The 15547-nt window shown below is 40.3% G+C and overlaps 2 protein-coding genes across 2 annotated transcripts in view; both read right to left on the bottom strand.

Moving 5' to 3' along the window:
* The window catches only part of LOC308077378 (uncharacterized protein), an 833561-nt gene that overhangs the window by 602689 nt on the left and 215325 nt on the right, over nt 1-15547 (bottom strand). The window lies entirely within an intron of this gene.
* LOC308077012 (uncharacterized protein) lies at nt 7210-14795 on the bottom strand (the record flags this gene model as incomplete). The annotated part of the gene is made up of 13 exons (XM_080417541.1): nt 7210-7991; nt 8138-9638; nt 10404-10481; nt 10590-10667; nt 12780-12857; nt 12989-13063; nt 13295-13372; nt 13506-13547; nt 13812-13880; nt 14132-14185; nt 14403-14474; nt 14569-14595; nt 14690-14795. The coding sequence occupies 13 exons, from the start codon at nt 14793-14795 to the stop codon at nt 7766-7768; spliced, it is 2484 nt and encodes an 827-aa protein (XP_080273667.1). The 3' UTR covers nt 7210-7765.

The raw sequence follows: 15547 nt of genomic DNA, 5'->3' as shown, positions 1-15547 counted from the left end.
ACGCTACATTAAACAAACATTTAAGCTTGGGTTCATGACATTCATGCACATGTGAATAAAACTGTTCAAGGATGGACATCAGCTAGCTGACAGGTAAACATTACCACACACAATACTGTTATGAACGCTAAACACTGTAACACAGATTGTAGTCATTCTTATATAGAAACATAAATACTAATAATAACATAATACATAGAGTGTGGCTAGGCAACAATACATGGCCAACAGAACAATCATCATAGAGAGACACACAGATATTAATAAATAATCACAGTAATTATGATTTAAAGGGGTATTTCACACATTTTAATCTGGATATTGTGTGCACCCCAGACAGTTTTTAAGTTGCTTGATTCAGTATTTAGAAATTTTGATATTCATTTTATCAGACACGGCCACATATAAACCCATTGTAACTTCAAACATTTTAACCATGTTAGACTCATTGAAAACACATGTCCCTGGTTCTGTTCTGGTCTGGTGACTGATAATGTCCTTTTAATGTGTGAGGGGGGTACTTTTTTATCAAGGAAAAATAAACATAAAATAATTTAAAAAGAAATGTGTTATTGAACATAATTACATTTTGGATGTCACTGATGTTTTTCAGTGAGGCAGTGAGGTTTCATAAATAGAATGCTCTAATCAACTGCAAGGCTAGCTTCTCTCAACTAAATCAAAGTTTACTTTTAATTAACATTTCTCATGAGACGCAGCCAAAATCCATCCGTGTTCTTTTTATCGCGTACAGCACCTGTCTGATGGGTGTGTATGTGCACATGCAGACTATTCCTGTCATTTGCATATATGCGTGTCTCTTACAAAATGTAGTTTCATTTTTATTCTGGAATGAATTGGCTCACATGGAGTATGTTTTGTAAAACTAATTGATTATTAGAAAAAAATATCCATTTGAATAAAATAGTAGATACCAAAAATAGCAGATCTACATGCTCACGTATCTACCCTGAGCTTGTACAGTAGATCGACTGTTTTCGCTATTCGATTATAAGAATTGACTATTAGCATTGATATGTTGGGGCGCCACCCGCTGGCCTAGCGGTCCAGGCGCATTCCACATAGGCTGGTAATCCAGTCTGGCAGCGTGTCGCGGGTTCGACTCCCGAACCTGATGGCCTTTTCTGCGCGTCACCCCCCCCCCCATCTCTCTCTCTCTCCCCATTTCCTGTCAGCCTACTTTCCTCTCAAATAAAGGCAGAAAAAGCCCCAAAAATATCTCTGACATATCTATAAATCTGAAACCGCAGATTCATAACAGGTGCTAAAAGATTTGATATGTTGATATAATAGTTTTGAAAAAACGTACATACATTATTTGACTGTTATCAAAAAAAAAATTTCGATTGGATGACTGCTAAGAAAAGATTTGATATTTGCAGCCCATCATCTCGTAATAATTCATAGAACAGGTTCTGCATCGTAAGCCCCGTGGCCTGGGGAGGTGAGTGATTAGTGGCACTTCCCCCATGATGCATTGCTCCTCTGTATTAAAACCAAAGTCTGCCTTTTATTCTCTTCAGGGTTTATCAAGTGGGCCAGTTACCATAGCTACACGCTGGAGGGGTATTGCCGGGATAAGATGTAATGAGTTTCCTGACTCAGTTGACTCCGCTCCTATGTACGGAAGAACTTCACTCTTAGGAAGAGACAAACGGTGTGCTTACAACAGTGGTGGAAAAAAGTACACTTTAAAAAAAAAAAGAATTAAGTAAAAGTATCAATGTAGAAACAATGCAGAAATACTCTGTGACAAGTAAAAGTCTGGTATTAAAAAATTACATGAGTAAAATTACAAAAGTATTGGCATCAAAACATACTTAAAGTACCACAAGTAAAAGTACTCTTTATGCAGAACATTTGACCATTTCATAACCTTTCTAAATAAAAACAAATTTATTAGAAAATAGCCGAAAGTATACTGTATATAGGACTGAAGTGGTTAATGTATATCTTATAATAATCTAAATCTAAAAAGTAAATATTTGCATTTGAGATGTAGTGGAGTCGAAGTAAAAGTATTGAACATTGGAAATACTCAGAACCTCCGAAATTGTACTTAAGTACAATACTTGAGCATGTACTTTCTGCCACTCGCTTCCAAAGAGTGAAGCACACACACAGACACGCACGCACGCACGCACGCACGCACGCACGCACGCACGCACGCACGCACACACACACACACACACACACACACACACACACACACACACACACAAACACACAAACAACCATAACTCAGATCGTGTACTTCAGGTTGAAGGCATTTTAATATCAAGCTGTCAGCCGGTAGAGAAGAGAACCACAAATAAATGATTGTGGTTTGCTATACACACACATAAACAAACACACACACACACACACACACACACACACACACACACACACACACACACACACACACACACACACACACACACACACACACACACACGCACACAGGCACTATCGCAAACCAAAGTAAATTATTTGTAATAAGACAGTGATACAGTTCTGTCAATCAGTCATAGTCTATTGTGTCACTGCGCTGTAAAAACAAACAAACACAAAACAAACAAACAAATAAACTCAACTTCCTGCTTCTCACTTTTGATGTGGAGCTTATTGGAGGAGCTGCACACCAGCGCTGCCTCAGGAAATCCCTAAGGGTCATCAAAGACACACACACCCCCAAAACAGCCTGTTCACCTTGTTGCCACAAGGGAAGAGGTATAGGATTCTCAAAGCTGGCACAAGCAGACTGAGGAACACCTTCTTCCCCCTAGGCCTGTCACAATTATTAATTAACTAGTCCATACCCGGTCGACGCATCCGTGGGGGGATATGCGCATTATGATCTGGCAACCCGGGAGGCAGTTCGTCCCATAACAGCCCCGTAACCATGGCGACGTTGTTTTACGCAAAAACGCTAATAAACAGCTGAGATTTGGTGATATCGAAAAACGGAAATGAAATTATGTAAGTTATTTGTCATAATCTGCCCTGTGCACCTTTTGTTTATGAAGCCTAAAAGCCAAACATAAATGTCATTTTTATTCACAATGTTCCAACGTTCAACGACAGAAACACAATTAAATTGTTAATCGCAATTATTTGAGCGACAATTCATCGCCAAGTAAAATTACATTGACAGCCCTTCTTCCCCCAGGCTATGAGACTGCTAAATAAGAAAAGAGTGATGAACACCTTCTGTTGTATTGTGGCCTTGTATGCTGATCTGGCTTTGTAACCTTCTTGTTAATGTTTTTAGGACTAACCCTTATTGTAATTTATGTAAAGGTTTTATTATGGGTAACATTTTCACAGTGCATGTACTCGTACATCTATGTGACAATACATCTCTTGTAATGCATAAAAATGGGGGTCCTTGGAATAATAGAAAAAAAATGTTTTATGTATCACTGGACTATACACCCTCCCCACGATCAAACAGATTGACACTGACAGGAACGGTACACATGGGAGGAGGAAAAAAAAACGAATGAGGGAAAAATGAAAAAATAGCAAAACAATTGATCTATCTCAGTGTGTGGGTCATTATTAATAGTTTCACTAAGCAACTCCCCAAGACAGAAAACAAATCAAAACGTCTGTTGTCAGAGACAACACAGCGCGCAGCCCTAAAACACATTGAGTTGCCATGCCATGCTTTCACTGTCTCATGGCATTTCCACTTAACTTTTTCTGTGTGTGTGTGTGTGTGTGTGTGTGTGTGTGTGTGTGTGTGTGTGTGTGTGTGTGTGTGTGTGTGTGTGTGTGTGTGTGTGTGTGTGTGCGTGCGTGCGTGCGTGCGTGCGTGCGTGCGTGCGGGTGTGTGTGTGTGTGTGTGTGTGTGTGTGTGTACGTGCACAACATATCATTTTGTACTAATCCCGGGATCAAAACGTACAAAAACTTTTTTTCCCCCGAAATTCTTTTAAATGTTTTATTTTGTCTTATAGTCCGTGAGCCAGGACCCCAAAAATGGGGTCATCATTACCATCTGGGGGGAATAATTCTCATAGTGATTTTTGGGTAGGTATACACCCCTAGAGCTAGGAAAAATGTGATAGCCTTGCATCGGTGGTAGCTATCTGTGTGTTATCACTCCTTTTATAACCACAAGCCAAAACACAGTTTTCAAAATCCGAATGAAGCATTCTACTTCAAACTGATGGTTCTCTCTTATTATTGACCCTCTCTCTCTCTGAAAAATGGTTGGGATAAAGCTCAGACTATATATTGTCCAGAAAGGTTGTTAAAATTTGCATATCTAGAATATTTTTCTATTACAGGCAGTGACAACATAGTGACTATGTGACATAAGATGTACTTTGGTTTTAATGAAAGATGGAACACAAAGGGTTCCTTTGTAAATTACCTATAGATTTAAAACCATGTTAGATTCTAAGGAAATGTATTATGAAATTCAATAAACAGAATATAGTGCAATGGGTAAGAAAATATCCAAAATGGCCACTAAACACACGCCTGGCAATTTTTTACTTTTAATCCGCTTGTCTTAGAATACCTCTGTTTAATACCTCTTTTTTAGGGTTTTCATATGTAGAATCCATTCCTGATGTTATTTTTTTAATATCAGGTCAATCATGTCAAAGGTCAGGTCAAGGTTAAAATTGACCTCTGGGAGAACAACAAATGGAAACAACTTGATGAACATTCATGGTTCACTATTCATGATTTTGTTTTGTGAAAAGTGTCATTAACATGTCACAAGAACTGGTATTCATAATACCATGAATGTAAAATGATATAATCTAATGTCAAATATCGTCGCTGTCCGATGAAAAACACTTATCTCCAAAAACATAATTTTTCAGGAGCATGTAAAAACTGTTTTTTTCAGAAACTAACAGGCCAAATGAACCTAAAATACTTTTGTTAGACACATTTAGCACCACGAATAAAAATATAGCTGTACAAAATCATTAGTCAACAGTTTAAGGTTTTCAATGGACTTACAGGGTTTTCTTATGAGATACGTGGAGATACGTGAACCTCTTCTACTTTTATGACCGACTCAGATGACACACGCACGTCAATGATCTGACCGTAGTTTCCCTACGTCGTACATCGGAGTTTCCTCTAATGAATCTAACATGAAAGCCTTACATCTTGTCATGGCGTTGCCATACAGTAAGCACAACATCTTGGGACTTGGAATTTTAACTCTGACAGTCAACAAACAAGCTACAAGTTACAGTGTGACCATGCTGGCCGGTGCCGTCAATCGACTGTTGTAACGTTACCTGTTGTCATGCTGGTTGCCATGCAACGGAAACTCCGATGTGACGAGGTAGTGCAGTCAGTTGTCAGTTTACCTCGCGTCACCAGGCTAACTGTCAATAGATCAGAGCTCATGTCGTTGCCATAAGGACTACATCTTGATTGATTTTATTTTACCAGTGGCAATCAACTAAAACGCTGGAAGTTATAGCATGCCGTCAAGCCGTTGGACTGACGTAATGCGACCTGTTGCAATGGTTGCCATGCAACGAAAACTGTCAGCTGTCTTATCAGCTCATATTGACAAAACGGTGATTCCCTTGGTTCAAAACTTAGGCTACATCCAAAGCTATCCTTCTGAATTTCTAAAGGTGAAATGGATGATTACAAAAAACCTTTTGGCCAAAACAATCTAAATACAAACAGCTGTGTTGTAATGAATTGAATACAACAGATTACAGTGGAAACAAGCCCTAGGGCAGGGGTCTTCAACGTTTTCAGCCCAAGGACCCCCTAGCTGAGAGAGATGAAGCAGGGACCCCCTCTATATTGTACAAAATTGTGTTTTAGATTCAACTTTTTTTGTTTACGTTTACTGTTCTTTTTCCCCTTGACACCTACCTCTTTGCCAAAAATAGCCGATCTACAAGCTCACAACGGCGAGGCATTGTGAGCTTGTAGATCTGCTATTTTTTGGCTAGTTCTCCTCAAAAGGGATGCTAGGGTTCAAGTGGTAAAGGTAAAAAAAAAATCATATCACACAAAGATTTGGCGGACCCCCTGTAGTAAATCTGAGGGGTCCCAGACCCCCTGTTGAAGACCCCTGCCCTAGGGCTTATACCAATAGCATTACCCTTTGACTGTACTGCCTGTGTTATTGAAAATCTTGCAAATAAATAATTAAATCAATTCCTAATAGTGTTTAATAACCAGCACACCCTGCTATACCCAATCTAAATAAGGTGCTTTAGAAACAATAATACTCTATAGGCAGCTTTACATAGTACATGTTGGCAGACAGTGATGACCAAATTAAGGAATACAGTGAGTGAACTTTAGGCTGGAAGGAAAACTATTGCGCCAATAGTAAAATGGTAGTAAATACAATGCCCAGAATTGTTAACCCCCAAATGTTATAATTTATTTGACACTGACTCCAGTTAGTGGTACGTTCATCCAGAAATCCAACAACTCATTTTTACATGAATTAAAACCTTAAACATTAGATCATGAATTAAAACCTTAAACATTAGATCATATTTGAAATAGGCATACATAAATAAGGCAAATACATAAATAAATAACTGAATACAAAGTGCACTGCCCTAAAATGGTCAAACATTTCTATAGTATCAATTCTTAATATCAACACTTTAACATAAAACCCCTCTGTGATCAGGCAGGGAGGAACATGAGAACCCATTGGAACGGTGGTAACGATCCGGCTATGACATCCAGGTGATGTCATAGAGAGAGAAGAGTGTGCGAGTCCAGGTGGTGGTCATCACTCCTGATGGAGGAGGGCAGTGTAGAAGCCGTGGGAATCTTTAGGCAACACACTGCTTGTAATCATATTTGAAATGGGCAAATAAATAAGCAAATAAATATGTAAACTGAATAGACATTGCACTGCCCTAAATGGACAAAATCTTCTACAGTGCAGACGAACAGTAACACGACCCACAACATTTTTTAACCACTGTAAAACCATCATGTCAATTTAAGTGTGTGCTGGATTCCAGGTAGTGATGGCATAAGACATCAAGGGAGAGGGACAGAGAGACAGAGATTAATACCAACACTTTTCAACATAAACCCCTCTGTGTCCAGGCAGGGAGGAACCCAGTGAAACGGTGATATCGATCCCACCTTAGAGCAAGAATATCATTAAATCAAGTTTGTGATTCCAAATGGTGATAGGTGATCATAGAGGGAGAGAGAAACCGAGAGAGGGAGAGAAGAGTGTGCGATTCCATGTGGTGGTCATCACTCCTGATGGCGGAGGGCATCATAGAAGCCGTGGAAATCTTTAGGCAACACCGGCTAGAAATCCAACAACTGACTGTTCTGCTAGATTAAACATTAGCCAACACACACTGCTTGTTATCATATTTGAAATGGGCAAATAAATAAGTAAACTGAATAGACATTGCACTGCCCTAAATGGACAAACTCTTCTACAGTACAGATGCACAGTAACACTACACAAATGACATTTTTTAACCACTGTAAAACCATCATGTCAATTTAAGTGTGTGTGCTGGACTCCAGGTAGTGATGGCATAAGACAGAACGAGGGAGAGGGACAGAGAGACACATTGAGATTAATACCAACACTTTTCAACATAAACCCCTCTGTGTCCAGGCAGGGAGGAACCCAGTGGAACGGTGGTAACGATCCCACCTTAGAGCAAGAATGTAATTAAATCAATTTTGTGATTCCAAATGGTGATAGGCGATTATATAGAGAAACCGAGAGCGGGAGAGAAGAGTGTGCGATTCCAGGTGGTGGTCATCACTCCTCATGGCGGAGGGCGTCGTAGAAGCCGTGGAAATCTTTGGGCAACACCAGCTTCATTTCTTGCAGGTGTTTGAACTTCAGCGCCTTAATGGTGTGCCTGGAAGTGTACAGTGGGGCCACTTTGGTGATGTTGCTCTTCTTTCTCAGAGATGGGGACTCGTAGGGCTTCCAGGCGTCCGAGTGGTTGATCTTGTACTCCATACTGCCATCCACGTTGTACCTAGGATGAATAGAAGTCATGAAGAGAGGGACAGTGACAGGGGAGAAAAGTCAAGTTTTAACTGATTACACAGTATTGCATCTTTGAACATAGAATAATGTTTATTGTTATGGTTTCCACAGCTATGTCATTATGTATTCAAATACCTGATTGCTCGGAGGTCATGCACGGTGGGATCCCCAGCGACCTTTCCTGGGCGGATGGATTTGCAGAGGTTCACATGGCTGAAGTTTGTGAAGAAAGTGTGGTCCACATACTTCACATGGTATGGCCTGGGATTGGAGCGAGCTCCCCGGATGGCAGCAACATACTCGGCTGGAACGCAGATGTCTCTGTTCCTCAGTCTTCTCTCGATCACACTATGCACAGAGTCGCACTCCATTTGTGTGTGACCTCTTTCTAGGTACTTCTGTGTCACAGTCTTCTGTGTCTCAGTCGCAAACTTGAGGAGGGCATTGCTCAGGAGCAGGTTTCGATTCTGGTAGCCGCAGCCATCACTCCACAGGATGTACTCTTCATAAGAGGGATGTTCTTTGAGAAAGTGCACAATGCATGATGCAAACTCGTTGGCAGAGATACCAGCTTCACCCTCGTGCCATAAGTAATTTGATGCATCATGTGAAGTCATCTCATAAATGGTGAAGTTATGGACACAGAGCTTGGTCTTGAAATAGAGGGATGAGGCTTGTAGCTTGGGGCAGAGCAGGAGCCCCTGTAGATCCATGCATGTCACCAAGGTCTTCTCGCCTGCCTCTTCTTTGTCCTTCTGCTTCATGGCTCGTGCAGTGTCTTTTTTGATGCAGTGCTCCTTCCATGTGGCAGCATCAATGTTCCCAGCCTTGAACGCACAGCATTTATCGCACTGGTCTTTCTTTGGGTGAAAAAGGGACAGATTTAAGTCCTTAAACGTTCTGGTGAACACTTGCCTTGACAGAGCCTGAATGCCATCTTCTGCACTGGAACGAGTGTACTCTGCATGGAGGTGATTGATGGACTTGAACACAGGCTCCAGGTACATCTTAGAGGATGAGGACCTGCAGTAGTGCGAGGGAACTTTTGGAAGGTCGAGAAGAAAGGTCTTCAAGAAGTCCACCTCCTCTCTTCTTACAGTCACCCTCTTCTTCTTATCTTCCTCTGAAGGGCTTTTCCCTCTTCTTCCTATCCACTTCAAAAAAGACCATTGCTTCAAGCCTAGGGTTGACAGGAACATGCGTTGGCACACTCTGAGTCTTCTACCATCTACGACAAGGTGACAGAAAATGGATGCTGACCTCCTGGATTTCTCTGCTCCTGTCCGCCGTCGCTTTACACTGCTCACCTCTACCAACGATCTAACATAAATCTTCCTCTCACGCCAGTCTAATTTCTCCCAGAAGTACTTGAAGATCTCTTCTCGCTTAGACTCTTCTGCTTCTCTGCAGTGCAGTTTAGTGGACTTGTGGCAGGCTGCAGACTGGCATGACACACCCATTTTTCTTTCCTCCTTTAACACAGACTCTCGATTCTTCCTCCCGAGATATGACTTGCCACTCATTCTCCGCCTCTTCTGGATGTTGTTCTTCCAGGTCTCTGGATTTCTCCTCTTCCTCGGCCTACCCAGACCAGCATCACCACGAGAGGAGTCCTCTTCCACCTCAACTCCTAAATCTGGTTACAAAAAAAAAAGAGAAAATAATTATTGTCATTCGGACTCTTAGTGTGTGTGTGAGTCTCTCTCTCCCTCCCTCCCTGTATGTATGTGTGTAATCTCTCAAGAACAGATTCTGCTCTGCGTTGGAATCTGTCGTGAAGGCTCGTCATAACATGTACGCACTGGGCTACAAGTGGGCGTGCCTTCAGATCAGGAAGCAGGCCGCGCTTTACCCAATCAAATGTAGTGGGCGGGATTCACGTGTCTGTCGATCTTTCCCCCTCGAAACAAACCCAAACTAATTTAACAATAGCGTCCGCGGAGCAGACAAAACCACGGAAAGATATTCACATTTTAACTTACTCTTTCATCATAGAAACAAATGGGCTTATAACCAAAACGATCCATGTTCTCTGGGAGAAGTGGTGTTAGTGTTCCGTGTAGAAATATTGTTAGTGGGAATGAAAACATAGTGGCACCACCGGAAGTGAAAGGCTGAAGGCAGACCAAAACCCCGGTTTCCTTGCGCACGGGTGCTACGTCGTCAAAGCAAGTTAGATAGTACAAACAGCAGAGGGCGCTGTTTTTCATTCTCATTTGGGTTCCCAGATTGGTATGTGTGTGCTTGTGTCTAGAGCCCCCTCGCGTGCACACCTGTGACTGTATGTGTACGTGTGTATGGATGTGTAGTTGAACGAAAAGTTAAATAGCAAACACGCAGCATGCACGATACTACATTACGCACGTGTGCATCAATGTGTCCATATTAATAATTATAATACCTTCATTTCCAGATTCAGATTCACCAGGAGAATCACTGTTATGGTCACGTTCAGGTGTCCAGGTTCGATCACGTGGATCTGGGAAAGAAAGAGGAACACAAACTGAAGGCAATGTTGACATAATTGAGTGTCGCTAGGATTTTGCATCCTTTGCTCTCGCTGACTTAAGCCTAGTTTTCCACAAACCTTCATCCTCCCCACTTGAGTCATCCTCAACTCCTTCTTCACCCTCCACATTTGAGTCATGTTCAACTCCTTCTCCTCCTGAAGAACAGAAAATAATTATGAAAATCTCTCACATTGTCGTGTGAGGGTCTCTCTCTCTCGTCATGCATGTTTCTGTCAGAGAGAGACTGAATTCCAACTAGCAAACATGCAGCATTCACCACATCATCTGTGTGAATCACTGTTATTTGCCATTTTAATTACTTGCCGATATGAGAAGCACCTACAGCTGAATTAGTTTTGCATGAAAGGTTCTATACAGCGATTAATAACTAGAAAGTACTGTTCCTGAAGAAACAGTGTGGGATCGCTAAGAATGTTGCTGGTATTGATAGTGTTAGTAGTGTTATAGGTTTGAAGGGTTTGAAAGGTTTGAAAGGTTTGAAAGGTTCTAAAAGTTCTAAAGGTTGGAAAGGTTCTAAAGGTTTGAATGGTTTGAATGGTTTGAATGGTTCTAAAGGTTTGAAAGGTTCTAAAGGTTTGAAAGGTTCTAAAGGTTCGAAAGGTTGTAAAGGTTCTAAAGGTTTGAAAGGTTCTAAAGGTTTGAAAGGTTTGAAAGGTGTGAAAGGTGTGAAAGGTGTGAAAGGTGTGAAAGGTGTGAAAGGTTTGAAAGGTGTTAAAGTATTAGTGTTAAAAGTTTTGATAGTGTTGGCAGTGTTGAATAGTGTAAAATGTAGTTTTTAGGGTAAAACAGTGAAACAGTTATCTAATAGGCGGTTGCTAGGGTCTAATAGGTGGTTGCTAGGGTCTAATAGGTGGTTGCTAGGGTCTAATATGCAGTTTATATGGTCTAATATGCGGTTGCTAGGGTGAAACTGGTGGTTGCTAGGGTAAAACGGTGGTTGCTAGGGTCTAATACACGGTTGCTAGGGCATAATACACGGTTGCTAGGGCATAATAGGTGGTTGCTAGGCTCTAATATGGTGTTGTTAGGGTATAATAAGCAGTTGCTAGGCTCCACTGTGCCTAAATGGCATTTCTCCATTGAAATGAATGGGAGTTTTTTAGCAGTAAAAAGTGAAATATCTCTAAAAGTACAACTTATTTCAAAAATTCTAATGGTAGCCAATATGTCCTAAGTAGGCTGAACGTTATAGAGTTGGAACAGAGTTTCTAGCTAAAAGTATGAATTTCTCCATTGAAATGAATGGGAGTTTTTTAGAAGTAAAAAGTGAAATATCTCTAAAAGTACAAATGATTAAAAAAATTCTAATTGTAGCCAATATGTCCTAAGTAGGCTGAACGTTATAGAGTTGGAACGGAGTTTCTAGCTAAAAGTATGAATTTCTCCATTGAAATGAATGGGAGTTTTTTAGAAGTAAAAAGTGAAATATCTCTAAAAGTACAAATTATTTCAAAAATTCTAATGGTAGCCAATATGTCCTAAGTAGGCTGAACGTTATAGAGTTGGAACGGAGTTTCTAGCTAAAAGTATGAATTTCTCCATTGAAATGAATGGGAGTTTTTTAGAAGTAAAAAGTGAAATATCTCTAAAAGTACAAATTATTTCAAAAATTCTAATGGTAGCCAATATGTCCTAAGTAGGCTGAACGTTATAGAGTTGGAACAGAGTTTCTAGCTAAAAGTATGAATTTCTCCATTGAAATGAATGGGAGTTTTTTAGAAGTAAAAAGTGAAATATCTCTAAAAGTACAAATGATTAAAAAAATTCTAATGGTAGCCAATATGTCCTAAGTAGGCTGAACGTTATAGAGTTGGAACGGAGTTTCTAGCTAAAAGTATGAATTTCTCCATTGAAATGAATGGGAGTTTTTTAGAAGTAAAAAGTGAAATATCTCTAAAAGTACAAATGATTTCAAAAATTCTAATGGTAGCCAATATGTCCTAAGTAGGCTGAACGTTATAGAGTTGGAACGGAGTTTCTAGCTAAAAGTATGAATTTCTCCATTGAAATGAATGGGAGTTTTTTAGAAGTAAATAGTGAAATATCTCTAAAAGTACAAATGATTTCAAAAATTCAAATGGTAGCCGATATGTCCTAAGTAGGCCGAACGTTGTAGAGTTGGAATGGAGTTTGTAGCTAAAAGTATGAAGGACTAGTTAGCCGTCAAAAAACGGTGGGAAGATATAATAATAAATAGTGGCAATAACATTAGTGTGATCGCTTTAGCGATCCCACAATAATAATACCTTCATATCCGGATTCAGCAGCATCAGGAGAATCACCATTTTTGTCACTATTAGGTGTCCAGGTTAGATCCAGTGCATCTGGGAAAGAAAGACAAACAAACTGAATGCAACGTTGACATATCTGTTAATTCAGTGTTGCTAGATTTTGCACCCTTTGCTCTGGCTGACCTAAGCCTAGTTTTCCAGGCATTTCTTAGTTTTCCACAAACCTTCTTCCTCCCCACTTGAGTGGTCATCCTCAACTCCTTCACCCTCCACATTTAAGTCATGCTCAACTCCTTCTCCTGCAGAAAAAAATATGAAATGTTGACAGTGTGAGGGTCTCTCTCTTGTCATGCATGTTTCTGTCTGGGAGGGAGAATTTCAACTAGAAAACATGCAGCATTCACCACATCACCTGTGTGCATCACTGTTTGTGTTATTTTGTGCCGTTTCAACAACTTGCTGATATGAGAAGCAACTACAGCTGCATTTCTTTAGCATGAAAGGCTCTATACAGCGATTAATAAGAATACCTTCATAGTTGGATTCAGCAGCACCAGGAGGATCACCATTTTGGTGACTTTTACGTTTCCAGGTTAGATCCAGTGCATCTGGGAAAGAAAGACAAACACAAACTGAATGCAACGTTGACACACCTGTTAATTCAGTGTCGCAAGATTTTGCACCCTTTCCTCTGGCTGACCTAAGCCTAGTTTTCCAGGCATTTGTTATTTTTCCACAAACCTTCTTCCTCCCCATTTGAGTGGTCATCCTCAACATCAACTCCTTCTCCTGCAGAAAAAAAAACAAAATATGACCATATCACACTGTCAGTGTGAGGGTCTCTCTCTCGTCATGCGTGTTTCTGTCCGTGAGTGTGAGAGACTGAATGTCAAATAGCAAATATGCAGCAGTCACAATATTGCAAAGCATCACATGTGCATCACTGTTTGTTATTTAGTGCCGTTTATAATTACTTGCTCCATTCTGAGAAGCACCTGCAGCAGCATTTTTGTATGAAAGGCTCTATACAGCTATTAATAATAATACCTCTGAATTCAGCAGCACCAGGAGAATTATCCAGCTCTAATGTAAGTGTCCATGATGAATCAAGCGCATCTGGTAAAACAAAATAAACACAATGTACAGTCAATGCAATGTTGAAGATGACATTGCCAAGAGTTTGCATCTTTTGCTCTTAATCCTTGTTTAACCACAAACATTACTTCTCCTCTACCAGTGGATCTGTGTGTGTGTGTGTGTGTGTGTGTGTGTGTGTGTGTGTGTGTGTGTGTGTGTGTGTGTGTGTGTGTGTGTGTGTGTGTGTGTGTGTGTGTGTGTGTGTGTGTGTGTGTGTCTCTCTCTCAAACCTTCCATCTCCTCAATTGATGAGTCCTTCACTGATCCTCCAACTGATTCTTCTCCTGATGAAAAACAAGACAAATAAATAAGTGGTTGTTCTCACATGAATAAAATACTTTGACATTATTGTGAAGATACTACAGCAGATACAGATTGACAATTTCTGTTAGGGTTAATAACACATTTTTCAACTAGTACAGCAGGTGCAACAATACAAAAACACACATGATGTGGGTCTCAGTCTATGTACATTGTAATGCACAAAAACACACTAACTACCTTCATTTCCAGATGTAATCACATCAGCTGACCCAGCACCGTCATAATATATTTGGTCACATTCAAGTGAATCTTGGAAAGATACAGATTAAAATATTAGTACACAGAAGACATCAGCTAATTGTTGTTATTCATGATTAAAAAAATACTTTGATTCATCACATACCAGAACAGCCTGAATCAACCTGGTCATCTTGGAGAAAAAATATGGAAAAAACAGTTTAATATTACACTGAACATGTCAATAAACTGTAGCTGACTTGTTTCTATTTTTAAATTCCACAAACCTTCCTCACTGCTTTCACTGCTCTCTATCACAGCCTCTGCTTCATCATGTCTGCCTCTGACACACTTCACGTTAACCAGAGCACACAGCTCCTCCATTGAATACATCATTCTGAAGTAATACTGAAAAGGAGAATACAGCGTTATGGGGGGGGGGGGGGGGGCACTAATGGTACGTTGTTGTGCTGGCAGCTTAATGTATGTAATAAAAATGGTAGCCTGATCAAGACTTAGTCTTAGCGACCCCCCCCCCCTTCCAGTTTGACCTGGAATTTCACCAGTAAAGTCTGTATTTCTCAAAACATGTACAAATGCAAAATATAAAGTACTTACCCGCTTGCCCCAAATGTTAACTAGGTGTCTGGCGTGTTTGTACAATGTATTAGTCCATATCTTTCAATAAAGTAGTGTTTTAATCCCATCTGTGGCCGAACGCCATTTTTCCTCCTCGTTTACATTAAGTGTAATTCCGGTTTTCACCAGATGCGCCCCGTCACTACCACCCAACCTCCGACAGAATTCGGCAACAGACGGGATTAAAACACTTATTTATTGAAAAATATGGACTAATACATTGCACAAATACCTAGTTAACATTTGGGGCAAGCGGGTAAGCACCTTAATATTTGATATGTGTACATGTTTGGAGAAATATGGTCTTTAATGGTGAAATTTCAGGGCAAAAAAATGGGGGTGGTCGCTAAGACTCTCGTAGATACGAAAGTAAAAGTCAGACTCGATCAAATACATCTACCATAGTCTTGATTTAAGGCTATAACAATTGCAAATGATTTGATATGTAACGCTAGTTGAGGTTGACGGAGAAGAACCATGTTTGATCGATGCAAAGTCAGTATCCG

This window comes from Gymnoscopelus braueri, assembly GCF_963280865.1.
Source record: "Gymnoscopelus braueri genome assembly, chromosome: 21".
Lineage (NCBI taxonomy): Eukaryota > Metazoa > Chordata > Actinopteri > Myctophiformes > Myctophidae > Gymnoscopelus > Gymnoscopelus braueri.
The sequence above is the reverse complement of the archived record's forward strand: the minus strand, read 5'-3'. Positions and strand labels throughout refer to the sequence as shown.